Source organism: Pagrus pagrus (genome assembly GCF_965226575.1).
Source record: "Pagrus pagrus genome assembly, chromosome: 8".
Taxonomy (NCBI): domain Eukaryota; kingdom Metazoa; phylum Chordata; class Actinopteri; order Spariformes; family Sparidae; genus Pagrus; species Pagrus pagrus.
Genome location: NC_140192.1, coordinates 2590413 through 2618185, shown reverse-complemented (window position 1 = coordinate 2618185; position 27773 = coordinate 2590413). Strand labels below are relative to the sequence as shown.

Genomic DNA, 27773 nt, shown 5'->3' with positions numbered 1-27773 from the left:
AAGCTCCAGAAATGTTTGAGGCTACTGTGTGAAACTTTCTATCAGCCTGAGGTTGAGTAGATAACGACTGAATTTTCAGAAAAAGTCAGAGAAGCCATCAACACATCAACTGTGTGCCTCCAAATGAAGGTCCAAGTGAAAACAAAACAAGAGCCAACATCCAACACGAGTCAAATAAAACACTGTATTTGAATTTTATTCTTTTCTTTCAAGTGATACATCTACGTAAAAGATTTCATGGCCTCGCATGACAAGTACGGTACGCTTTTTTTTTCATCCCTTTGTTACAGCTATTATAGGATTCTTGATGAACAATAGTTTGTTTACATTCTGCGAGATATGTATAGGACCTAACAGGAGGTCAGTATACTGTATGGCTCACCCGATGAAGCCTCACCTTTTTAAAAACAAAATGTTTAACATCACAATTAAGAGTGTAAAACCCAAATACTTATAATATTTAGGACGTTTCCCCAGAAGTCTACTGAACATAAACGGCAAACAACAATAGTTTTTTTTTGGAAAACTTTTAAGAAGATTAATATTACTGACATTTAATCTTTAAACCATGTGTGGTTGAAAGTCTCCTGGCTTGACTCCGTTTCACCGTCCACACACACGCACACATACAGATCTTAGACATATGTGGCCAAGGTGGCATGGCACATGAGCACAGACGCCTCGTTTTTAAAAATAAAAACAGGTGAGGGGAGCGGGGGCGTGTATTTACAAGGAAAAATAGCAAATCTTAAAGCTTATTTCCCCCCATCGACGATAAGACAAAAGAATTACAGTCAGGTGTGTCGAAGCACCAGTTGGTTGTTGGTTGTATGTCCGAGTGAGAGCGGTTTCTTAAAGGGTTGGGAGGGGGGGTGCCTGTGAAGAGGAGTGGACGTGTTGAGACCAGAAGAAACAAACCAGCAATCTCAGCATTAAAAATAACATACTGTGTATATGAGTCAGCCATGGTTGAGATGATTACAGTACTGTTGGGCCTTGAGAGACAGCTGTTAGTGTGGCGGCGGTACCTTTTATAGTATCATCCCTGCCGAGGGGGAATGACTCAGTCCATTGTGTCTGTGTACAGCAGCGTCAAAGTGCTGTCGTTTCACTGAATGTCAAATGTTTCCCTTATCTGATACGCACGGTTTTTATCACAATCCAAAAAAACAAAACAAAACAAAAAAAAAACGTGCATTCTGTAGAAGCAACAGTAGATGGAGACACTAATACAGCTTTAGAAACATAGGAAAGCCCAAGAAGCACAGCCTGGATTATTATTTAGTGTTTGACAATAAAAACATCAAATCAAACTGCCATAATTCTGTTAAATACACCGACACTTCCTAAGCAATAACGAAAATCAGTCTCTTTTTTGAGGACAGTATGGCCGGCAGTTCCTCTGCGTTTTCAAGCAAATGTGTCCTCTTTTGTCCCAAAACATGACAACCGAGAGAGAAAACGTGTCCTTTTTGTTTCTCGTGCTGCTTCATCGTCAGCCCCCGGAGGGGTCGGCTTAACTTCAGTGCTTGGGAGGAAGAAGAAGAAGAAGAAGAAGTGCTTCCAACCAGGATGTGGGAGTATTGACAAGTCTGGTTTGCGTTGACAGAATAAGACATGCTGCACTGTGGATCCCTTTTTTTTTTTTTTTTTTGGTTTAGCGGCGAGAAAAACATCCTAGTAGCCATCGAGTGAACAGAACCGGCACAGAACAGCAGCTATCATTGCACACAAAGCGTTAAATCCTTCACTTGAACCGTTTTCATTCACGAGTAATAATAATACAGGAAGAGATTTTTGTTACTCGGGAAGTGAACAACAAAATACTGAACAAAAAATCCATTCATCAAATATTTGTGGAAAATGTATAAATAAGACTATAAGTCTTCATTACATTTCAGCTTTAAGTATAAAATAGTAATTTGTAATAACTGTTCTGGTATAATTAACTTCCCTTTTTCTTTTATTTTTAAATCACCTCTCAATAAACACAACTCATCTTCCAACAGACACATGTATAAGCAAACACTGCACTGTACGAAGAACCTCGAGCGCCTAAAAAATGTCCTGATCCAAAGATCCAAACGAGGCTGTCGAGGCCAAAGTATCTGAACTTCAAATGTTCCCTTACCAAACACATGGAGAACAACAATTAAAAAAAAATATAATAACTTACAAGTGACTAAAACTCCTGGATAACGAGGGCCTCATCTATCTGCGTCAACTCAGATTTATAAAAGTTTTATAACTTTGACATGTATAAGTTAGGACTTCAATGTACAGGATACATTTGAAACAACTGCAAAAAATGTCTTCATTCAATGATTTTGGTTGCTATTACATAATATATCTAATATATTTTAATCTTTAATAAATAATCTTCCGCGCATGATTTAACACATCGTATGTTTTTGCTTTTTTTTTTTTCCCCTCCATCAGCTGGAAGCGTCTTCGCAGCGATGTGGCCTTCATTTTGTTTTATATCCTCCCGCCTGATTGTGGGTGAGCGGGCGATGGACAGGCAGCTTCAGTCGAGGAGACGAGGGAGAGAGAGACAAAGAGAGAGAGAGAGAGAGAGAGAGCGAGAGAGAGAGAGGCTGGGGGCTATGATGGTGTGTGGGTTGTGTGAAGATCGGGAGGGTGGCGTGTTTCTGTTGCTTATCCATCAGTGCCGTTCTTGTTGGGAGTGTTGGTGTTGATCGTGGTGCCGTCTGGCTGCTGGCCATCTTTGCGAGGCGGCATCCTCTCGTTAATCCGGTCCAGGCCGCGCGCCTCCTCGAAGTTACGAATCTTCCTCGTGGGAGAGAAGCCTTGAATGGCTGAAAGGGGGAATAAGAGAAACTGATGAGAAGCTTGAAACTCTCTCCCCTGCTCCTGTCGCTTCAGATATTTGCCGTAAAGCATTTTTTTTTTAGCTTTCTCGTCAGTCTCAAGTTCCATTTCTTTTTGCACAAAACACAGTGTCAGCCTAGCACAGTACAGACGATCAGTGAATACAACACATGCACAGCTAAAACAATGACTCCTAGTCTTTCAAACAACCAGTGGGACAAGCTACACAACAATTAAAACACCTCACACTTTGTTAGACTTACGGTAAACGTCCCGAAACAGCCAAGGAAACCAGACAGAAAACGTGTGCAAATGAAAAGCAAACTTCGTAAGGGAACTGTTCAAACATACTCTTCAGTCATTTATGTTAACAAGTTAAACAGAGAATGATGTGAAGGGTTTATAGGTGGATTTACAGCCATAAATACTACGTCCTCAAGGGTAGGTACTCTTGCACGACCAGATATCTGTGACAACGCAGCACTTGTGCTCGTTTGAACCGTACTGTAGGCGAGTGGTTCCCAACCAGAGATGTGGAACGACTGCAGAAGCTCAAGGAAAATGAAAAATATGATATGACATGATATTATTGCCGCGTCTGCCCACGCTGGACATTTAGCGGACATTTATTAAATGTTTAAATATCACGATCGACTTCAAAATCAGTACACTGTGGCACCTCCGGATAAAAGTAATGGACAAATTGTTTTTAATAGTTTGATATGGATTAAAGGAGCACTCTGTAGTTTTGGGGAAGAAATCTTATTGACCTTAAAGGACAACACACTTTATACTGTTTCACTTTGTTTATATGTGGCGGACCCTGCCACCTTTCTAGCTTCAAACGGTGTTCTGGGACCTTATTTTCCTCTGAGAACAGCTTGTTTATTCATTTATAAAATAAATAATAGAATAAATATTAGAGTATTTGTATTATTACCTCATTAATATTATAAATATTCCCCTTCAAAGTAATTAAATGTAATTGAAATAGTTTAAAGTAAAGACAGTTTAAGTGTATGAAAATATACTGTAACAATACCCATTTTAAAAAAGGTGCAATATGTAAGAATTCTAGTTGAAAACACTCAAATATATAAATCCATCAACAGGATGTGAAGAAATAACAGTTTTAACACATGTGTGTTGTGTTGCAGAGATTTCTACTGAAGTTAGCATGCTAACCAGCTAGCCCCGGCCCATCCTGGTCCAAAAGTCCTGTGTTAGTTGCGTTAACAACAACAACGCTCACCTGGGACCCCCGAGCCCTCAGCCTGGGCTGCTAACTGCACGGCTAACTGAGCTAACTAGATAACAGGATTCGTTTTGAGTTTGAATTCAACAGGATGCCAATTCTTACATATCGCACCTTTAAATCGAGTGGAATGAAGACATTTGGAGCAGGATGAACCGGGTCTATGAGGGCGTATTTGACAATAAAAGGTTGGGAACCACTGCTGTAAATTATGCTGCCTGAACACACTTCCTCTTTGCTCTGTCTAGGAGGTTATTCTCCCCCTTCTGTTGATGTGTTCAGCACCAAAGCCACCCAGACTTAATCTTTTACATGCATGTATCTGATAAAAACTAATTATTCTCGTGGCTGAGGCCTGTTTAACCACTAATTACCACTATCAGCCAGAAGGGGCAGAGCGTGTTGCAACAGCCGAATAGTGTAACAGGATTAACTTCTGAAAATATCCCAGGCAGGGATGTCCCTTGTCTTATTTTAGCCAGGTCTTAGCAGGCTTTTCTTCTGTGTGGGGAGCCTCACTCTCAAGAAAAGCTAATGTGGCGATAGCTAGGATAGCCTTGTGAAGATAACTAGCCCTCTTGTAGCATATCTTTACTTTTGTAAATCTATGTTAACTGACAGGTCGAAGGTTGGTGAGAATAATCTTGCTTTGTTTTTGTCATGATCATCTTTTTCTATCTTATCTATGATTCATTTACTACTCCACTCCCTCCCTGTAAATGACGAGGTCTCTATAAACTACTAGTACAGCGATCCAACAGACACTGATGGTGCAAGAGCAACCTCCAATAAAGTAATACAATATTCAATGATATTAAAAACTGTGGGGAGACTGAAAGATCAACAAAACCAAGAGAAAAAGTACACTTTTTAAGGGTGTGGCTGTGTTTAAAGGGTGAACAACACACACAAAACAAAGACATGAGATTTGAGGCACACAGCCATGCGTACCTTTTGCTTTAGCTGCCTCAACCGTAGCTATGTTAATGGGAGTTGAGGAAGGAGGAGGGGGGAGAAAGAGGGAGTCATCAAAGGCAGCCAGAGACAGCAAATACAACAGTCATATCAAAGTGTAAACCCTGGTGTAATAAACAGATGGCAGAATATAGGCCAACACCCATGGCACACAGTCATTATAGATGCAAAAATTCACAGCAGCTGTATTACAACACGACAGTTAGTGGGCGGGAGGGTTAGAAAAGAAGGAGCCTGCTGGAGATTTAAGATGGCGTTGGTGTTAAAGGGTCATGAGGACTTAGGTGTGGAGAGCTGAAGGGGGGATTTGGCTAAGAGTGTAAGAAGACCGGGGCGCAGCGGTGACCAGGCAGGACGACACACTCGTACAGTGTAGTGTTGTCTTTTCACACACACTCACCTAGTTACACACACATACAAACAGCCTCAATCCAAAAAGAAGATTAATAATCGAGTAGAATTTAGAAAAAGTCAGTGGTGAACTTCACATGATTAATATTTCTCCTTTAAAACAAATGTTTTGACGGATGTGCAGGTTTAAAGAATATTTGAACCATCTAACAGAATCTCTAAATGTAGTTTTAGGGAACTGGTTACGTATTAAAGATGAATGAGAGCAGGCAGACTGTAACCACTCTCCCTCCTCAGCAGTGCATTTATTATAAGTGAAATTAATTGTTAATTGTTTTCAGGAAGAATCTTTTAAGTCCTCAGAAAAAGGGTTTAATCCACAGACTGAAAGAAAGTTTTAAAAACTACAGGCAGGGCTGCGAGAAACAAAGAGAGGAGTCAAGAGAGAGACGGACAAAAATACACAATCGCTCGCCCTCCCTTTTGTTCAAAGAGGCCCAGCTGATCTGAGAGCAGTGGCTCGGGGAGCAGACATGCACAATGACATTCTCTAAAAAGGTCACCAACATGTGGTTTCTCCTTCGATTGCTCCGCAGCCGCTGTAAGCCTCCAGCGTGGCAAAGCGTGACTCCCAGCATGTCCTCTGGCAGGCGAGGCCGGGCACTGACCTTTAGATCAGAGGGTCAGCGGCCACTTCCAGGTGACAGGCCGACCCCCCCGACCAGCCAGCCCTCAGCTGAGCCCGAAAACTTTCGGCTGCGAGTGGGGGGGAGGCTTGAGTCAAAGTCTAGCCGGTGCTTCCTGAGGTGGGCGTGCTGTCATTGATCCAGAAAACTTGAAAGAGACCTACAGGGCAGGGAGGCTAGTTTCCCTCAGCTGGAGTCAGGGTAGCTTTAAAGTATCCAGTGATCATTTCAGGCAAAAGGCAAAGCTCGGACGGTTGTATCTCAAGGACTATTTTGTGATACGTGTAGGGCTAAAACTACTTTTATGGTGTACGCATTCAATCAGATAGTGTTGTGGGCGAGACATTGTGTGAGAGGATGTCGCATCAGAGCCAAAGTAGAAAAATCACCGATACCGATAAACGGAAAATTGTTTAAAAATCATTATTCCATGCAAAGCATCCTTTGGACAATTACTGTATGTCCTTCAGTTGGTTGAACAGGTTGAATTTTAGTAATAAAGAATCCACAAATGCTGCATCACATTAGGAAATATCAGAATACTGTCAGTACAGAAGCTGTGATCTCTGCCTCTTTCTGAATCGAATCTGTCCTCAGTATTAGCCGCTTGATTATAGATTGAAAATGACAGGAACATTTCCAGCAAATAAAACTGTAGCTGCACTCGAAGTAACATTTCTTTTATCTACTTTCGGCAAGTTCCCTTTTTTTAAAAATGATCTTCTGGGGGCATTTTGCTCCAACTAGGTAAGACGGTGGAGGTGGAAGATCGGAGAAATCTGTCGAAATCAGGCTGCTACGAAGATTCAACTTTATTACACAGATTATATATACACAGATATTATATTTGGCTTAAAATGGAGATTTATTTTTTTGCACCTATCTAGTATCTTATGTGTTCTTTCTGTATTGATGTGCTAGAGGAGCAATAGATCATGTGACACCACCTCTTGCTATGAAGAAAAAAAAATAAAAGGTTTGCTCACAGCAATAAAAAAAAAAAAAACCCACACGCTCGGTCAGAAGGGGTGAGGAAATTTCCCTAGGGGGTGTAGGTTGTGATAAATGGCAGCTAGCAGGGAAGAAAGAAACGGGGTTAAAACACACTTACCGGACTGTAAGGTCTGCTTTCCCCCTGACAACACGCCCACGGGAAGAGTTCCAGTTGGGGTCAGGCCTTTGAGCGTTAACACATTCTCGCTTTCCTCCCTAGTCCGCAAACAAAACACACACAACACACACACACACACACACACACACACAGATTACATTTCAGGAAGCAGGGCGGCGGCAGCACACACACACACACCTGGTGTTTAAGAGACTGTTCGGTAAACCAGGAGGTCATAAGTTCAATCCTTGTGGGATAATTAACCTGTGCCCACTCGCTGTCTCGATAGAGCGACAGACCGTCAGCTCGAAAAACGCCTGCAGCCAAACAGCTAACATGTGTCCTGGTTCTGTAAGTGGGTCAGTGACAACTGGTGTCAATTTTAGCAGCTGAAGAAGCAATATGTCTACGGGTCACTTACACTGTGTTCACATACATTTATGATTTTCAAAATACTCGTCCATCCTTTGTCTCCTCTACTACGTCCAGAACAAGACTTCTGCACAGGTTTTAAAATGTATTTCAAAATGTAGACGACATTATATTCATCCTGTCTGGATCTCTCTTTTTTAATTGTTTTGTTTTGTGAAATACCTTTTAAGCCACTGACCCACATGCACCGGTCAGTAAAAGACAGGCCGCTCCACATCTTACCCACTTGTGACAACGCAGCAGCGGCAGCAGCATTAATCTGGAATAATGTCTAATGTCATTATACAGTCTAGGTGGATCGTGACTAATCTCATGCCAGCTCATTAATCCAAGCAGGACAACATTGTGTTTTCAAACACAACTTCATTGTGCACTCGACTGACTCCATTCATTTCACCGGCGCTCCTGCCATCTTCCCTGGCCCCGTGGTGCCGTGTGATTCACCCTGGTAATTTGACTGAGCTCATTGTGATCCATATATACACGTACAGAAGGTAGAGTGTTACCATGAGAAAGGAAGAGGGACATCAAAAGGGAGAGCATGAATGACGGGGTCAGACCTGAGCACTGAGAAGACTCGGGCCATTTTCCCCACGGCACGAATCTTGTTCCGGATGACCTCCTTACGCATCGCTGAAGTTCCACCTGGAACATGTTCAGAACGTAACGTAAGGATACAGTATACCACCCGGAGTACTTAATACTGCTGTTTACATCCTATGCTACTGATTTTCTTAGGATTTACATAAAATAAACACCATTCTGTATAAAAATCTTCAGCGATTGTACTCAGGATTGTTAATGAAACAACAGGCACAGAGCTGATTAGCGAATAGTATGTGTCAGACAATCTGTGTCACATCGAACAGGACAACATTTTTACCTTCATACAGGTCGTCTCCCTCCGACATCAGCTCATCGTCGGAGCAAATGTTCAGTACATTCACTAGCATCTCCGTCACTGTGGAGGAGAGAAGTCACATTAACACCTGAGACGGGATCGCGATAAAGACGCTCAGGATAGGTTCAACGTGGTGAGCTTTCACTCTCTTTGTTTTCATGACTTAATAAACTGAATAAACAAACACAGTTTCATACTGTTTTACTTTGTTTATATGCGACGGACCCTGCCACCTTTCTAGCTTGGTGTTCTGGGACCTTATTTTCCTCTGAGAACAGAGATTTAAGCATGGTCTGAGGATTATCGGGATAATATTGTGAATTACAATTATTCTGGCTCAGATAATCATGACATTAAATTTCTATATCGTCCCGTGCCTGGCATCAAACCCATGTTTTAGGTCAGTTTTTGTGAAACTGCATGACTTCACTTCTGATTTTTTTATTTGGTCCTCCATGAACTATAACGTTATAATATTTGCGATTAAGATGGAAAATGACTTTCCGTTCAGGATTGTCTAAAACGATACATTTCCATGATATTTTCCCCAAATACAAATTGTTTTTATTTCCTGAAATTCAACAGGCAGCTACAGAAACAAAGTCCTTTACAGACCGTGAGCCTTCAGCTAAAAGGTCCCTAAATTGCAACACACATGCAGAAACACAATCTGCGATTATAAAAACCAGTAGGATCCACTGGCAGAAATGGAAAGTTGTCATTATAATCACCTGACCCTTTTATATCTGCAGAGGGAGCAGGTCCTCTCTCACAGAGTCCAACATGTTGAACTGCCATGTTTCTACAGTAGCCCAGAAGCTTTAGAGACGGCCTTTACGTGTTTTTCGCATAGGGAAGGTTGAGAGGAGGTGTGTGTCTCCAACTGCACCACTAGATGCTACACACTGGTCCTGTAATGTTAGTGTGTAATGTTGTTCATCTCTCTCAGTTTTTGTTAAATGTCTACCAGCTGTGTTCTGTATGAGTTAAAGCTGCAGATAGAAACCTGGATGAAAAGCGTAATTTATAGTCCGGGTCTGTATATTCCTCAAAGTCAATGAACCATAAGCACCGCAGTAAAAGGTTTATTTCTGACTTTCTGTCCACATTTTCCCCAATCAAACCACAAACATACCTTTCTCTCCAACGAAAGGTAAGGACCACGTGAAGACATCCATAAAGTTGGGCAACCAGTAAGGGTGGGGTGAGCAGTTGAACTGTCTGATGTTCATCACGTTGTTCTCATATTTTAATACGGCAGCTAAGGATTGACAGAGGGAAAGAGATGGGAGGAGAGAGATTCAAGGACTGGAAAAAAATGGAAATACAACAATGAGAGTGAGATAAGAAGAGACAGAAACCTTTGTTGTTGTAGACGTCTAGGTAATTTGGAGCTGAAAAGATTGTGATTAATGAAGGGAAGCCTGTGGTCTGGCTTTTTCTGTACATCCGATACCTGTCAGGCCACAAACAAATGACCCATCAAAGGCATTTTAAATTATGATAAAGTCATCTGCTCGGATAAGAATTAAAAGAAATTGTCGCCCCACTTACCCTGCATCCTGTGCTTCATGGGCTCTTATTACTGACAGCAAGTTATTATTTACCAAAAAGTCACACACTGCTGAGTAACTGCAACGAGAAAGAAAAGCAGAGAGAGAGGAGTCGGTTAAAACACTGAGCGGAGGTCAAAGCTTGTTCAAACTTAAACCATTAAAAGGAACAGCATGAGGTCACTCATGATCTCACTGGCTGTTGTTTGCCTATGGAAATACTTTCATATTTATTTTCAACATGCCGTGCCCTGCCGCCTGTTGAGCGAGGGCTTTAAAGATGCTGAGGACTCAGAGCCAGGACTCTGGTATTTATTGGCTCTGCTGGCTTCTCCAGAAGCTGCACACCAAGAAGGCAAGAAGGCAGACGAGCTCAGCTACATGAGGGTACTTGAGGGTTTTAACTGCCTTTCTTTCTTTCACTGCCCTGCTAATCCATCAGCAGTGCTCAAGAGAAATAAATGGACAATCAATATTTCATATATCAACATCAGGCCGAGATGAATGCTTTTCTAATATTTATCACTTCAGTGGACTTCAGAGCAGGGCAGGATTCAGTTAAGTCATATCTGAAAATCACATACTGAGTCTGTGTGTAACTAGGTTCCAACCACTAGTTAGTTTAACTAGTGATTTAATACGTGGTACTATCATTAAAACTTGTCTAATTGGTAAATCAGTTGTGGGGAAACGTCTGTAGCGTTGTACATTAAAAAGTAACCGACTATCATCAACATGAAGTAACTGGAGCATCACAAGCTTTAACGCGACTTCCAGGAGGCCAAATGATGCATTGAAAATAACTGCAAATGGTTTATAAATGCAAGTATTAGTCTTATTCAAATACTGTGTGCACTTGAGGTGTGGACATGTCTTCATTATTAAATGCATCACGTGACGATGTAATGACACGCTCTGTAAAATGGTAGATACATTTTTTCCTCCATAATTAAGATGCTAAGTGTGCTTCTTGATTATTTCTTTTCATTGAACATATTCTGATTAAGCTGTTTGCATCCCTTAACCTATTTTATAAAAGTTAATGTGTTAACCTATTTTGAACCAGCTGTTTTTATCCGTTAACCTGTTTTGAGAGGGCCTCAATATGTTTGACCTACAAAAAAGTGATGCTACATCCTCCGACCTGTGTGATGCAGCCCATTTTCTATTGTATTATCATTTCTCATTTACTTTTGTCTTTGTTTGAGACTGGCTGACAAAAATCAGTCCACAATCTGATAAAATTAAGTGTTTATATTATAATAAAGTCCTGTATTCTCATCTCCTGTTCTGAGAGTTTGGCATTAGTACACCTGTAGAGCTGCAGCAGGAGTGATGAAGGCAGCGATTTCATCAAATACCTGAAAAAGTAAGAGCAGCCTCTGACGGAGTTATGGTTGAAGTGTTCAGATGTCTTTTCGCTGCCATAGTCTTCACCAGGGTCGGCCCAAATCAGGTCACACATTGGCCCAAATGCTGGAGGCTCTTTAAACCTGTCTAACTGTTGAGCACAAGACACAGAAACACATTAAGTCAAGATAATATTCGGTTTTTCTTACATGCAGCAAAGTGCTGTTATGAACACAAATGGACTGTAACATCTCGTAGAGTATCACTTACTTTCCTTATGTCGTCTAGGCAGTTAATTTCTGGGGAGAGTCCGCCGTGTACACACAGGAACTGCTGGTTGAGCAGGGCAGCAAGGGGAAGGCAGTCAAAGGCCTCCATACAGGCGTCATACACCCGCTCAGAGTACTTTATTTTACCTGCAGCAAACACATGACGACAACACACCATGTGGTTAATGTTTGTAGCTCATCCCACGTAAAAACCAGGAATGACACTGAGTCATTACCACCTAAATACACCTTTTTATTCATTAGGATTGATGAATTATTCCCTGAGAAATTAACCAAAATGTGGATAAATGCCCCGTCTTACAATGTTAAAGAAAGTGTGAAGAAATTCCTGGATATGGCTTTTAATCCGTAAATTAATGGGGTCTATTCTGGGCCGAGACCCAGCCTCCGTTCAAGATTCATGGAAATCCATTCAGTGTTTTTGTGTGTAATCCTGCTGACAAACCAACCAACAAACAAACAAACAAACAAACAGACGACAACACAACCTCCTTGTTGGAGGTAATCGTCTGTAAACCTCAACCAAAAACGGCCAAAATTGTGTTGTATTTATATTATTTTACTGAGATTTATCAGAGGTGGAGAAGCAGCAGCTCCTCTGCCAACAGAAGGACTGATGATTGTTTCCAGGCAGTTTCTGCACTGTCACTTGCACAACGCTGCAGGTCAGATTAGGCCAGCAGGAAGTCGAGTCCTTATAGGGCAGGAGCAGCCAGAACACAGCCAGGACAGGACAGTGTGGGTGGTGAACAAGACGGGGCTCGAGCGCAAAGTGGGAGCTGCGTTCAGGTCATGTAGAGTCTGTCGTCGAGACTGACTACTGACTACTGACCCATTACTTCCCCCTTTATTTAATCTAATTCAATTGTCTTTTACCATGAATATCAGTTCCCTTGTTTTTGGTTTTACCATCGTCTTCGGTTGCATTTAGTTGTTTCTTTTCTTGACAAAGTGAGGTAGTAGGTGTGAAAGGTGATGGGATCTGTTGTTATCGTTGTTGAGATGTTCACTGTCGTATCATTTGACTTTGTGTCTGTATGACTGTTTTAAGAAAAACTTGCAACTTAGGTGACTAGATTTTAGGTTTTAAATATGAAAGTGTGTTTTATGTTTCAAAGCAAACTCAATGTGACTTAAACAAGGTCTCTGCAGGCGTTTTAAGACCCATTCAATACCACATACAGTATAATTTAATAGCTTTTTCGTGATTATACTGTAGGACAGTATGAAGTAAAATCAGTGGGGACCATTTGGCACAAACTGTTTTTGTATCCAAACTTATTTTGGGTCCTTCGCTGCAGTAAGTGACAATAGTTCCTAAATATATAATCACAATAATTAATGTGAGCTGGACTTGGATATGAGGCTAACGAATTAACATGGTTAAATCTTTGCTAAACACATAAAAACTGAAACATAATAAAATCAGGACAGCCTCTTAGCATCTTGATGACTTTAACCATCGTATGAATGAAATCTGTTTTAATACAACACTGTAGACCAACGATGAAATGGTCGTAACCAATATTGTTTAGAGTGAGGTGACACTGACTGGGACTTTTTGCTCTCAAACCACATTGAGGTAACACCTGTGCTGAGACAGGTCGAGGTTAGAGGAGCAGTGATTACATTTCTCTCTCGTCAGAACAATATCTAATCTATCCAATGATCCAAAATGACCACAGTGCTGAAATGATTAGACACAATATCATTAAGCAGAACACATTCAGTCAATAGGTTTGTAGTCTCTTTTCTTAAATCGTGTTATTTTGCTGCAGTGTATAAACATAAAAAGTGATTTATCCAACAGCCAACTGACAGGGAAGCCCCACAAACAAGTGAAGACCATAATTCATCTCAGAAGAGATGGTTTTTTCCTTCCTTCTGCTCATTTCGTTTACACACATAATCGTGACTGCTTTCAGATTTAATTCGGTAATGTAACACCCCACCCCCAACCACCACCCTCTAAACCGCTGAAAGGTGGCAGTGTGTAATGACACACTTTTTGTTTGTGTGTGTGTAGCTGAGGTGGTATGTGGGTGGAAGTGGGGGGAGATGCAGTGAGGGAAATCTATTTGCAGCTGGCGAGGTTTTCTTCTCTGTCTGCCAAAGTGTCTTTACTAATGCCTCCACACCTGCTTCACACACACACACACACACACACACACACACACAAACACACATATTCACATACTTAACTGTCACAGACTGAAAATCATTGTGTGTGTGTGTGTGTGTGTGTGTGTGTGTGTACGTGTGTGTGTGTGTGTAACTGTCTGAAAAGCATCAGCAGCATGCCTGGCTGCTCTCCATGCTCCAGCAGTTCATCGTCTGCAACATGAAAAGGAAAAGGCTTCGTCTCCTCCGCAGAGTGTGTAACGCTGATGAACTGCCACATCTTGTGACAGGACTTCCTGATCCCACAGACACTTTCTGACAAACATGTCCTACTTAAGGGAGGTTAGTCCTTGCATGAAACGGGAGTCTGTCACCTCACACACACTTCTTCTTAATGTTTCTCTAAATTATGTAGTTTTTTTAATACCTCTCTTGAGCCTTGTGTGTGAGTAGAAATGAAACCAGTGATCAATTACCCTGCACTTGCACTAAACGTAGACACACCGGACCCTTATATCCAGGCTTTGTCTGAAACTTGAAACCAGACTGATACAGTCCACTGTCAAGTGCGTACAGCGAGCGTAGGAGCACGTTAGACTGGCCTTCATATGGCTGAGAGATGCACTGCACTTACATTCCTGTTTGAAGGTGAAGTACTCTGTGAGGTGCCGGCACTCGTGGTTCCCACGCAGGAGGAAGAGTGTGGTGGGGTGGTTGATCTTGAGCGACCAGAGGTAGAGAACACACTGGGAGGACAGAGTGAGAGAGAGACAGAGAGTGTAAGATGAGGGGAGGAGTAGGAAAAGTCAAAGCTGTGCATGGACCTTGAAAGTCCCGGCTCTGAAAGTGCTTGTATAATTGGTATTCAGCTTCCAGAGAATAATTACCATTAAACCTGCATCTCAGCATCTATAGGATTCTCATTTACCTCCTGGTTTATATGTAATTCTATTAAAATGTCAAAACAAATGCTCAATATGCCCATTAAATGTCCCTGAGCCCAATGTGTGTGCAGGATGCAGTGGCATCTAGCAGACCACTCCATCCCTCACCCTTCTCTACGGTGGCCACTAGAAATGCGATCAACGCTAAAGGCCCTCTCTCAAGTAGAGATGCACTGATTGCAATTTTCTTGGCCGATTTCCAATTTCGGACTTTTAAAAAGTCTGACCTGCTGATTCCAGTGTCGTTTCTATCGAAGGACTATAATTGACAGCAAGCACAGCATGTTTTGTAACCGTTCTGTGTGGACCACACTCCTGAGGTGAAACACACAGACAGGCAGCAGACGAGAGAAGAAAAGCGTTAGAAAATGCAGTAAAGACTCTGACGCTGAGCTGACGTGAAACAAGTGCACATTAATTAGGTAGTCAACATAAAATATTTAGTTTCTTTCTTTCAGTTCAGGCTGAGAGTCCCACTGAGGTGACGGGTGGCATTTGACCAGCTAGGAATCTGATATCTCTGACACTGATTGGCCGCTCACTGGTCATGGCCAATCAACCCGTCTCAGGCCGATCTGTGAGTGCATCTCTACTCTAAGGTCCGTGTTCGGTTTGTCGTTTCTGGCCAACTGTATTAACATGTAGATATAAAAGGCTAATTTTAAAGGTAATGAAAATGCAACAATTCTTCAAACACTAATGAAAACATTATTGTGAATATTATACGACATTTCTTCCCCTAAATCACCCTCAATCCTACACAATGGGCCATTACATGTCTTGTTTTGTCCAACCAACAGTCCAAAACTCAAAGATATTCAGTTTACAATGATGTAAAACTGAGAAAAGCAGCGAATACTCACATTAAATGTGCACTTCGTAGTTTTGGGGAAGAAATGTAAATCAGAAGAGAGAGATCTTCATGGACTGACTGAATAAACAAACTGACCTTAAAAGGACAACACAATTTATACTGTTTTACTTTGTTTATATGTGGCGGACCCTGCCACCTTTCTAGCTTCAAACAGTGTTCTGGGACCTTATTTTCCTCTGAGAACAGCTTGTTTATTCACTAATGGAAAAAGGTTTGTATTATTACCTCATTAATATTATAAATATCAAAATTCTGAGTTTTAATTTCGTCTCCAAAACTACACAGCGGCCCTTTAAAGAAACCAAAACCAGAGAGCGACTGGTTTTTTGCATGAAAAAGCGACTGAAATGATCGATGACGATGAATCGACCAACCTATCGATCAAATAATTGATTCAGCTCTATCACACATTAATCTCCAGTTTGTCTAATGGTCTACTGGCTGTTGCAGCTCATAAGAGACAGAATGTGGACAGGTGGAGAAAAAACTGACTCATGTGTTGTGGTTAAGCACACAAAGTACAGTACAGCGTGGACCTCGACCATCTGCAGCAGAACTACCAAAGAGCAGGAGACTTATCCGAAGGTGTTACTGGACTCAGCTAGAAACTCTGCTGAACATGCACGTTGTCTTAAGAGCTGCAATGATCCCACTAGTTTGAAAAGACTGCAGTTAAATTCCCTTTCTCAAATAAAAAAAAAAAAACCTCCCACACACCATCTTTGCTTTATTTGTCTGTGTTTCAGTCTGTCAGTGACCTTGATAAAGGCAAGCTAGCTTAACCACCACTTATGCTTTATATATTGCAGCGAGAGCCTTACAGAACAGTTAATAGATGGAACCAAATGAATACCATGTGATTTCCTCTGGCATGCCACAGGAAGATGTGTTTGTCCTTCACAAACGCATCTCATCTGAGGAGCAACACAACAGTTTTCCAGTCGCCATATTAGAGGTCCAAAAAGACAAAAGCAGATCAGCATTTTCAATCCAAATGAACATGCTCTCTCTCGCTGCCACCCCAGCCCACGCTTTTAAAATGCACCAACCATGGCCTGATATTAAGTCGCTGGAACAAGATGCAGAGGTAACTGGAGTCAGCAGGTGCGTGTTCACATTACTGATAATCTATAAAAAAAGAAAGAACGGGGGAGCCAGGACTCCCTTCTGATATTCACTCCCACTGTCAGGAGGAAAAGTGAACTGTGGAGTGTAGGTAAATGCATAGAGGGGAGCTGTCGGTGTGACTTGATCTCTCATGTGCGGAGGCGGAGAAAGAGACATGGCTCGGAGTGACTAGAAGAGCTGACATGGGTTTTAATGAGAGCCCTCTGCTCTCTTTGAGCCGGCCACTCTGTGTGCCACCTCCTCTCCAGGCTCCGACACAAAGGAAATGGCACAAAGCTTTGTGTGGCAGACATGAGCGCTGGCTACCTTCACCTCAGAGCCAGACACACACACACACACACACACACACACACACACACACACACACAGATGGATGTACACACTCTTGCCTGGTGTGTATGGGGCCGAGGCTGTGGCTAGGAGCGTTAGTCCACAGACATACTCTCTTGGATCAAAGAGAATTTACTAAGTAGATAAAGAAGAGCTTAGAGAATGAAATGGATTGCTCACATGGACTGAATTTAGACTTTGGCAAATTGCTGTCCTGCAAAGGTAATACGCTCCTTCAAGAGGCTACCAGTGAGTCTTTATGTTACCAAGGCAACCACATCCTGATATCCATTTTCCTATGTCTCGTCTTATGTGTTACTGAGGGGAGCTCCGTGGCCTTCCTTTAAAATGCAGAGAATTTTTCAGCCCCGTTAGTGAGAGTAAAAATAGCAGGAATCTGAGGCTTTTAGGCTCAACTGGTTTGTTTTCTGGTGACTTTACATCAGCAAATCAGGCCAACTGCTTCCTCTCGTGTGCAGAGAGATTTACGCATACATTCCTCACACACACACAAAAAAAATTATATTTAGGTTCTCCGATTCCAGCTTCTTAAATGTGAATATTTTTTGGTTTCTTTATTCTTCCTAACATCATAAACATGTTTGTCTTGAGTGAGAGATTAAAAAGGCAAATGTGTGACCTGAAGTCACAAAGATTATATTTTTCATCATTGTCATTTTAGCCTAAGACTTAATATGTGTTAAACAATTTAATAAAATGATATTTTCTGCTTTAATAAAAGTGTTTGGGTTGTGTATGTGCACACTGCAGCGGTGTGTGTGTGTGTGTGTGTGTGTTTGCTGTATACACATCCATAACATGACACAGTGTTGACAGCAGTATGTGCACTCCAGACACTCCTCTCTGATCACACCCGTGCTTCAACAGCAGTGAGTAAAGGAGCTCTGGAGTGACACTGATAAGCGCTGTGGCTCAGTCAAGTTGAACTGTTTTTCAAGCAGAGAAGAGGTGCAGGTTACTGCAGTAACCTCTGCGGAGAGTTCAAGTGTTTCTTCTATAGAAACAGACGGGGGAAATAACCCCAGTGGCAGTTGTTGAGGTCTTTAGTGGACACGGACCCTAAAACTGGCCTCATCCTATCATTCCCTATGCTGTTTCAGTCTGCTCCTTTCATCTGTGACATTTCAACCCGCCTCTGTGTACGACCCAGCACCCATCAAAATCCCCTACGGGGTGGTCGAAGTTTGAGCATACTGCCTTGTTCACTCTTACATCCAGCCCTCTCCACACCATCCCTCTGAAAAATACTTTGTAAAAAATTCATGAATAATCAACTAAACAACGCTGACATCAAAAATCTGTCAAGTACAAATAAACATCGTCATTGGTCGCACAACACCACATGGTAAAGCCGTAGTTAAAATGTACTATTGGGTGCACCTAAAATAAAGAGTTAGGCACACTAGTGAAACCAGTGTAAAAAGTGTCTCTAGTCAAAACCTGGTGCAGAAATTACCCACAATGCAACCTGATTTGTTTGGTCAGAGATTCGGGTGTATTACACTAATCTGTAAGATTTCACACAGCTCCCTCTGGAGCCACGAAACACTTTATACAACATTTTTTTCATATGCAGTCGCTCTCCTAAAGGCCTGTTAACAGACGTGTATGAATAAAATCAGTGGAGTTGTCCTTTAAAAAGACAAACCCGTCCTGCACTGTGCTGTACACCACAAAGCCTCATGCTCCGACTGAGAAGTACTTACGATATGTGTTACTAAAGAATACTGATGCTGAGTCATTACTGACAGATATTACTGTGATAAAGAGGAAATGAAAGTCTTTCTTGAGGTTCACACTACTCCCACAGATTAACCTATCAGTTTAACTAATCTAGATGTGAGACTACTGTCTATCTTCTGGCACAATAACCAACAATGTGTTCTCAGCATAGATGCTGACACAGTTACCTCAGGTCAACAACTTACAGAAGATATTTATTACTATACTTAGGATGACACAGCAGTAGTTTTTTTGTGTGGACGTTTGGAAACCTTCCTTTTTCACCCATGAAGCTGCCATGAATCAATTCTTACTACAGCTGCCACCCTCCGGCTCTCATTAAGGCTTCTGCAGTTTCACTTTGTTCAACCAGTCTGCAGCTCTCAGTTTCAACGCTCTCTTATTTTTAACCGTTCTAATAAGCGTGTATGAACTGTGCCCTTTGAAGTTGTCATTGAAAAGGAATTTCAGACAGCAGAATCCCATTTGGTCAAGAAGCGCTGCAGTAAGATAAGTGCAGCACTGCACTCGTAAGTGTGAGGAGTCAGGCTGACTTGAAGTTTAGGTTTCCCTTTATTACAACTGCTTTTATTCTGAATTGAACACACACTACACTGGGACACAAGCAACGAGTATCAGAAGCCAACAACACACCAAGAGCTCAGGTCACATTGTGATCAGACTCTATGAACGAGGAACCGTTTAAACCAGGAGCTAAGACACCTGAAGGCATCATATCAACCCATCACACACCGATACACTGAAACATATCACACTGTTCGGTGCACAATATTCACAATTTATCTTGATTTTTGACCAACATTTAAACACACTGACAGTGGGAAGGAGTGACACTTATTTTTATAAACATAAGAAATGGAAAATCTGCATTTAATAAAAATAAATATTTATAAAATGAAATATTGTGCATTGTTGCATCCTTATAACACAGCTCGCCCAACAAATAACAGCATGAATAGAGTTTTCTGTCACTTTATCATGTGAAAAAAGCAAAATTGTGACTGAAGAGTTTACTGGATTCTCGTTCAACACATACTTCAAAATTATCTGTAAACCAAGCATTAACACCTAGTTTGTATTTGTGTTACTGTGTAATATATTCACTGACAACAAAATGCAAAAATGCTTGCTGCCATCTTCACACTTCAAGCCAAGTTTTTTTTATTTTTTTTTATTTACCTGTAAAATAAATAATTACAAATGAATAAACTGTGGAGAAACAACAACTCACCTCAATACTGAAGTATCCTCGATCTACGTAGTCACCGAGGAAGAGATAGCGTGTGTTGCTGGGTGATCCCCCGACTTCAAACAACTTCATAAGGTCAAAGAATTGGCCGTGTACATCTCCACATACTGCCAAGAGACAAACACGGTGCGGTTAATTGCTCATGTATCAAAACATTGTTTGATAGTCTGGATGTACAAGATGTTGCTCTTTCTTGCAAAAAAAAGAAAAAGACGCCTCTGTATTTATTGAACTAGCGTCTTCAAAGCGTTCTGTACATTAACAAGCTTTTTGTTGGACAAATAATATTTTTCTTCTCAAATCAGGATTTTTCATAAAACCATAAAATCACATAAAATTACAATGACCCTTTTAGGAATAAAAACATGTTTTCTTTGGTTAATAAAATGATTTATAAGAATTTCACACAACGTTACGTCCCAACAGACATGAAACTTCATATAAACTTGAAATCTTAACATTAACGCAGTAGGATTTTATACTGTACATTAGTAAATGTGCGTTCATCAATTTTCAAACCACAGTATACTATGAAACTTATATATTAACATGTGTTTACTTTTGTTGATGGTTCATGTCAGTAACATACTGACACTGGCAGCAGGAATAATAGTGACAGTACCAGTTTTTAGGTCATTTAATCGTGGTGGAAGAGGGGGGACTTTTGGTGCAATTGAATTGATTATTGATTTCTTCTATTAACAATTTATGTTAACATTACAGGCTAAACATGCATGGTAATTACTTTAGTATGTGGTCAGTCACATACAGTATGTGCTTTTGTGAAGTTCAAGACGATTAGCATCCTGATTTTATCTCTGCTTACTAGAATCTGCCAGCTAAAAAGGTACTACCAGGGTTAAGACCTACAAAAAATAAGAAATAGAAGCTGTATTTCAGAAGACAACAGCAGAGAGAGATGATGGTGGCATGTTCTCAAACTACAGACACCAAAGAGGTCCATGCTAGCTACATTGTGCTTAATGACTACTGATATGTTGAAGGAAACTGAAAAGTAACAGACATGCAGGAGCTCAGTGAGTTATGCGTCATTTAGAAAAAAATGCTTTCTTAAGAGCTGGTTGGATCCGAGGGTGCTGAATTTGGGCCGTGCAAAGGTCGGCCAAGAGGAAGCAGATATTTTTTGAAAGCTGACTGATGACAGAGTTGACTCTGACAGCTTGTAAGGCCCTCGGATCTGGCGCAGTATTGGGTATACACCAGCTGCCGGCATACAGAAACAGTGCTGCAATGGAATAATACCTGGGCTGGTCCTGTGTTTACTCTTTGTTCACAACACTATCTACGCTTCCTTGGAATGACTCATGTCATCTGCATTCGACTGCTACTCTATCAAACTACTTAAACAGGGTACCACCTGAGATCTCATGCAGACATTTATGTTTTGGTCACAGGTCAGGATCATCTACAGAACAGCCCAGCTCGTACCTGCAGGGATATAGTCTCTCTCTTTGCTACTATGTCAACCTGCAAACCCACAGTGGAAATTAATGAGATGTCCAAGCCGGCCTAAAACATCATAAAGTCCCCTCTGGGCTCTCAGTGAGCAGCCTACCTGTTATAGGCGCCTCCACTTCCAGCATGCACTTCTCTTGGCGGAGGATGTTGGCCCCATCATTGATGATCCTCAGAGCCACGTCCTCTTCCACCCTGCCCTCTTTGACGAGGTGGTTGCGGAGCAGCTCGGCGTTGGGCTTGCCATCTTCAAAGAGCTCTTTCACAGTCAGTTTATGTTGTGGAGGATATGGCACAGCTGTCGAAGGAAAACAAGCAACATCATGTATTAGATGAGTATGAGTGATTTTTTTTTTTAGATTTAACAGGGGTTTAGTTTGTAAATAGCTTGTCAAAATTGAAACTGTATGCAAGAGACAATAAGACAAAGTGCATCTGTAGCAGAAAAACATGCATTTTCAGTTGCAAGAAGAAGATATGACCCCTGAAAGAAACATGGAGCAGCAGAAATGTCCTAAAGCTCACACTGCATTTGCCTAAACTGTAATCAAGAGAGGTGACATTAGCATCGACTGAGACAAGCTGAAGTTATTGGCGCAGGAGGAGGGACGCGTTCACACCTACATGATAATGGCATGCAATCGAGAGCTGTGTAAGACAGACGGCAAGAAGCCCTGCACCTCACCTGAACCACCCTCTGTCAGCAATCAGCTCCACACCACCTACACAATCCTTTTACTGTCATAACAAAAGGTCAATGCTTTCGAGGCTGAGACCTGAGAGCTTCATGATCAAAACAGTCAGTGTGCAACATCAAAAAACTGCAAAATGTCTCACTGTCGAATAGAGGATCCAGCAGTCAGACAGTAGATATAGACAGAAGGGCTGCAACTCATGATCATCTTCAGTATTGATTAATCCGCCAATCATTTTCATGATTAATATTTAGCCGATAAAATGTCAAAGTGAGGCTTTCAAATAGCTTCTTTTGTCAAGCCAACAGTCCAAAAACCAAAGACTCTTCATTTACTATCATAAACGGCAAAAATGGAGCACATCCTTATATTTAAGTAGCTGAAACCAGCAAACGTTTGAAATTTATGCTTGAAAAATTAATTTGATTATCAAAATAGTTACCAACTAATATTCTTTCGATTGACTAAACGATTAATCAACTAATTGTTGCTGCTCTAATAGGAAGTTTTCTCTAATGACTTAGGAGATTACAAATGAATCCAGTTCTCCATAATGAAACATCAATGCAGTGAATTATATTAGGTGTTAATTAGAGCCCAGCTGATATTTTTGGAACTGATGCCGACACTAGGAAGTAAAAACTTCAGATATATATACACCCATATAATCCTTAAATCAAACACTTGTGACAAAATGTGTTACAGAGGCAGGATGTAGATGGAGGATGCACTTTTTCTTCATTATAATCTCTTAAATTTATTTGTATATTGGTGCATATCAGGAGGATGACGATAAATCTGTAATAGGTCAATATCTACCAATATATCGGCCATGCTCTCATGTTAATGTATGAAAAGTGGTGTAACTACAGCTATTAAAAAAGCTAAAATACAACTCTGTGTGGATCAGTACTGTAACACTGGCAACAGCCTCACCACTTCATAAATCTCCCGGCCGGAGCAGATAGTTGCCAACTAAGCTGCACTTGTTCAAAACAATAGCAGAGTTGGATCCAAGCCTTCTCACTCACAAGGCTTGTGAGGTAAAAGGGATTACAGCTGGTATGCCTAATAACAGGCCAAGCACACACCAAAGGCATTATGGCACCAATTAAGTCTGGTGTAAAGCTAGCCAGGTAGGTTTTTCAGCACTGTCTTTGAAGCAAGCAGAGACATTACATAGACAAGTGCCAAAATAGCTCATACAGCTTAGAAGAAATGAGCATAAAAACCACAGGAAACCTTTGCCGCAGTTCATCCTGGATTCCTGATATCATCACATCCATCCACAGGTCAGACCACAGGACACCCTGTGCCATCAAATGTGACATAAATACCAATATCAGCCTGTTTGAAATCAGCACCACTTATGTGATAAGCTGTGCCAGTGGCAATGAACAAGAAGAGGAAGGAGAGAGAGGCATTCTGAGAATGTTGTCACACCCACACAGAGCGAATCAAAGTGCAGTATGAAAAAAAAGCGTTAATGAGTTTTTAGTGTGGGTGCATTTGCTAATCAGTGATGCAGTGCAGGGGTAGCCTGAAGTATTTCTCACCAAGGACTGTGTCTCAGTCTGGACTGGAGGAACGTTTTACAGTTTAGAAGCTGACCCACTGATGTGTGTAAGGCTTTTAAAAAAGACATATATTAATACACCCTGTTAAATGTACTGCAGGTGCAACAAAGCAAAGGCAGTGAATGTGGGTCTGCAGGTGGTGTTTGACTCGGCGCAGGTAGCTGACGTTAGTTAGGCCACAGACTACAGCCTGGCCTGCAATGAAAAGGCTACAGCACAGCTCCAAGTTGGCTAGCCTATGCCGAGGACAAGCTGTCATGCGTTGACCAGTGTGGTATAAATAAACAGTAAGTGCTCCCAGGCCTATGAGGCACGGCCGCGGAGAGAGCTGTAAGCTGAGGTACGAGCCTTAAGAACAGATTAGGTAAAGCCTCTATTAGCAAGAGCTTCCAGATTCAGGGGCTGTTTACTTAAAAGCCTTGTCACACTGAAGGAAGGCTCTCCGGTACGAACAAAAGCAGACTCTGTGAAAACACGATGACACAGAATGGGATACATAATGGGCAGGAGATAACCAGACCACGAAACATTTCAGGCAACGGCCACGCTCACCAAATTTACGAGCATTTGCCTGGAGGCTGGCAGTAATTACCCCGGGCCGGACAATAATAGCTGATCTCTGCGCCAAAGAACCGAACACTCCTTCCAACTCAATGGGAACGATCCCTCTGCCCTCCAATAATAATAACAACAATAATAATAAATTCTGGGTTGGTTTGCCTGTACAATCAAGGCTGGACCGGTCTGTTCAAACACAGATACTAATGAATCTCTGGCTGCCAGTAAACAGCATCACTCAGTCCAAACACACTATAGCGCTGTGTGCTGAAAGAAAACAACGGCGCAGACAAAGTGACGTGAGAAACTATATTTTCCAGCACGAAGAAAAATGTTTGGTTAAAAATAATAAGCTGCCACCGCCCCTGACTCTGGCTTCTTATTAGAGACTGCCTGGCCTAATTAGCATTAATGTTTGATGAACTCTTCAAAACCACACACACACACACACACACACACACACACCAACACACACACACGCACACACACGTCAGGGCCACTGCTGCACTGCATCAACACCCACACACTGTCTGGCATGACAACAAACGACTCAAGAAACAAAGACGCGACTATCTGCCGTCCTGCCCAGCGAGGATAATGTTTTGGACAGTGAGACGAGCCGGGGTCTAGAACATGTTCGTTATTGTTTCAAAATCCACACAATGGAGGAGGATTGAATTACAAAGATGCGGCTGGGTAGAGATGAATGGAGCGGACTGTGGCTGGATGAATCATGAAGTCCACTTCAGATTGCTCTAATTATCAGTGAATGCATTACCCCCTCGCCAAGCCAAACAGCCAGGCCCTGTGTTTATTCTCTTTACATGCTATATGTCTTATAAGCTCTTTGATTTTATTTCAGACGCAGTGACGATCGGGTTAACGCACAGAAACAATCCGGTTCGATTTGCATCAAACTTGACGTGAATCTTTGTCACACCGAGCAGTGAGATTTTTAAAAAAGAAAACAGAGCCGAGCCCCAGTCTTCAGTAAGTACAGGTGGCATCACACGACTGTTAGTCTACAGCGTGTTCACACACCACCCAGGGAGAGAACATCAGATCAAATGACCCAGTGATTGAGCTACTAGGTCAGGTACAATACTCAGCAGCGAATAAGCTTAACTGTTGACTTACACAAGCAGAGCAGAGCTTTAGTCTTATGTAGTCTACCAGTTAAGCCCTCTTACAGCCACCGGTTACACTGGAAACAACATTTTACAAAATATGCTGATGTCTGGTGTCTTTCTGATCAGTTTTGGGGTCCCACTCAGTTTCTGTCTTTACCCCGGTCTACACCTCCTCTTCTCCCTCTTCCACGCCCGTCATGTTCCCATTCTCTCTCTCCACCATGTGGCTGGCCATGTTGGGAACATCACTGGGGAGATTCTTTCCACAATTAACTCACCCTCTTCCCTACTGGCTCACACATCAGCATTCCAGTCCCCTGGCAGGACACTCTCCCAGCGCCCTTGCAGACAGACAGGGATGTGGGCTGCGTTGGCATTAAGGAGTAGTGGCGATGGTGGCAGGGGTGGGGTTGGGTTTTTCCCCCCCCCCCCTCTCTCTCTTGTCTTTGGCGCTACCTCACACTTGGCTCTGGGCTGTCCCGTCTTGTCTTGGGGCAGACACAACACACGGCGTCCTGCCTGTCCGACAAAGCCACGACAACCTCAGCGTGGAGGAATCCATCTTGTCTGAGCAGACCTTGGGTACTCTCATGAGTGAGTGAGTGACAGCCTTGTGAATTAAGACTTCATCCATCCTAAATGTCAAGGAGGTCGGGCACCGATATAGGACTTCCTGCTATGCGATGGTAAATAACACACGCCAAAGGGGAAACTCCAGAGACTTTTTAGAAGTTCAATCCAATGAAGTCATAAAAAAGATGCCCCGGCTCACCCCGAGCCACAGATATCTGAGCATCTCCTTGTCAAAAGGAAGGACTTAGACAGCGATATGGATGTGAATATAGTGGTATATACAAAAGACATGATAAACTATGATATATCTGAATTTTTATTTAGTGAATATATTCATTTAATTCGACTTTTATATCCCAACATCTGAGTAATATTCATAAAACTTCTGTCTCATAACACTACATCATCACTGGCTGTAACAACACTATATTTCAGCCTTTTCATCCAGACAAAGTTACCCCCCAAAAGCTACAGGTGGTTTTTTCCAATTCATGCGTTAGCTGCCAGTCTCATCATTTATAACGTCTGCATATGAAAACTGACACTCACCTTTCACCAGCCGCTCCGTCGTGGACTGTTTCTCCTGTTTGTCTTTGTCTTTATCCTTTCCTGACATCTTCGCTCAAAAGGGTCCGAAGGCTAATTTGGGGGGGTGGGAATAAGAAGCCCTGTTCAAGCTCTCCTGCCTGCCAGCTAGCCCGGAGACAAGCTAGCACATCAGCGCGGCCGTCAGCTCCGTCTCGACTTCAGCTTGATGGTCGGAGGCGCTAATTTAATGTTTCCTCTCCCCCAACAAACAGTAAAGATTAGTTAGCTGGCGGAGGAGCTCTAACTGGCTCTTGTTGTGGTTCGCCTGGCTAATAACCTAGCTAGCTCGCAGCAAACATGTATTCAAGCGGGGTGATTAAAGCACAAAGTAGTAATGTTGACACAAATAAATTGTAATACACATTAAAAAAAAAAACGAAAACAAAAAAAAGGATTTGCTGTGAAATAGTTGTCAAGTACAGCAAAAGCACAAGCTGGATGTCACCTAGAGGGAGAGGCTGCCGTTAGCAGCTAATCCGATTTAGTTACTCTTTTTCAGCTAGTTAGCCAGCTAACATCTTAACGTGTCGGCAGGTCGGCGGACAGGCGAAGACAGCGACGGGAGACTCATCGTCTGTTGTAGGAGAAGAAGAAAAATGACAGCAGCGCGTAAAGTCGCGTTTGTTTTGGTATTTTGTCAAACAGCGACAGGTCCCTCCAAAGGTGCGGACAGCGTCTTCGCAGTGTGTCTTCCTCCACGGATTAGACTGTAATCTGACAGTGAGTGAGGAGCAGCGGTGGATTTCCTACAACATGGTGGTAGTCGATGTGACGTGACTATGGAAACGTAACACGTGGTTCGGAGGTGCGTTTAAAAACACACACCTTAAGGTTGGTTTCTTTTGCGTTCTGCTCGCACAGGTGTGCCCATCAACGCCACTACAGCTTGAAGTATTGCAGCACTGGAGTAAAAGTGTCTTAAAAAGATGCTGTGTCAAATGTGTTGACGTACCCTGTAGGTTTCAATAATCTTTGTTGTCTTGGCTTCTATTGTTTTGTTGTGTTTTTATTTTCCTGACTGCATCTGAAC

At 42.0% G+C, this 27773-nt stretch overlaps 1 protein-coding gene across 3 annotated transcripts; it reads right to left on the bottom strand.

Moving 5' to 3' along the window:
- Positions 1–170: 170 nt before the first annotated feature.
- ppp3cca (protein phosphatase 3, catalytic subunit, gamma isozyme, a) lies at positions 171–27503 on the bottom strand. 3 transcript variants are annotated; one of them, XM_084359197.1, is made up of 14 exons: positions 26705–27503; positions 21723–21920; positions 20129–20253; positions 14492–14603; positions 11717–11862; positions 11458–11597; positions 10098–10175; positions 9905–9999; positions 9679–9804; positions 8526–8603; positions 8203–8287; positions 7211–7308; positions 5039–5065; positions 171–2819 (listed from the first exon to the last, which is right to left on the bottom strand). In XM_084359197.1, exons 1-14 carry the CDS (start codon positions 26769–26771, stop codon positions 2659–2661), a joined length of 1536 nt encoding a protein of 511 aa, XP_084215323.1. In that variant the 5' UTR covers positions 26772–27503; the 3' UTR covers positions 171–2658. The 3 variants fall into 3 exon arrangements, with proteins under 3 accessions (XP_084215323.1, XP_084215324.1, XP_084215325.1); XM_084359198.1 differs by having other exon boundaries at positions 171–2810; XM_084359199.1 differs by lacking the exon at positions 5039–5065.
- Between the last annotated feature and the right edge of the window lie 270 nt (positions 27504–27773).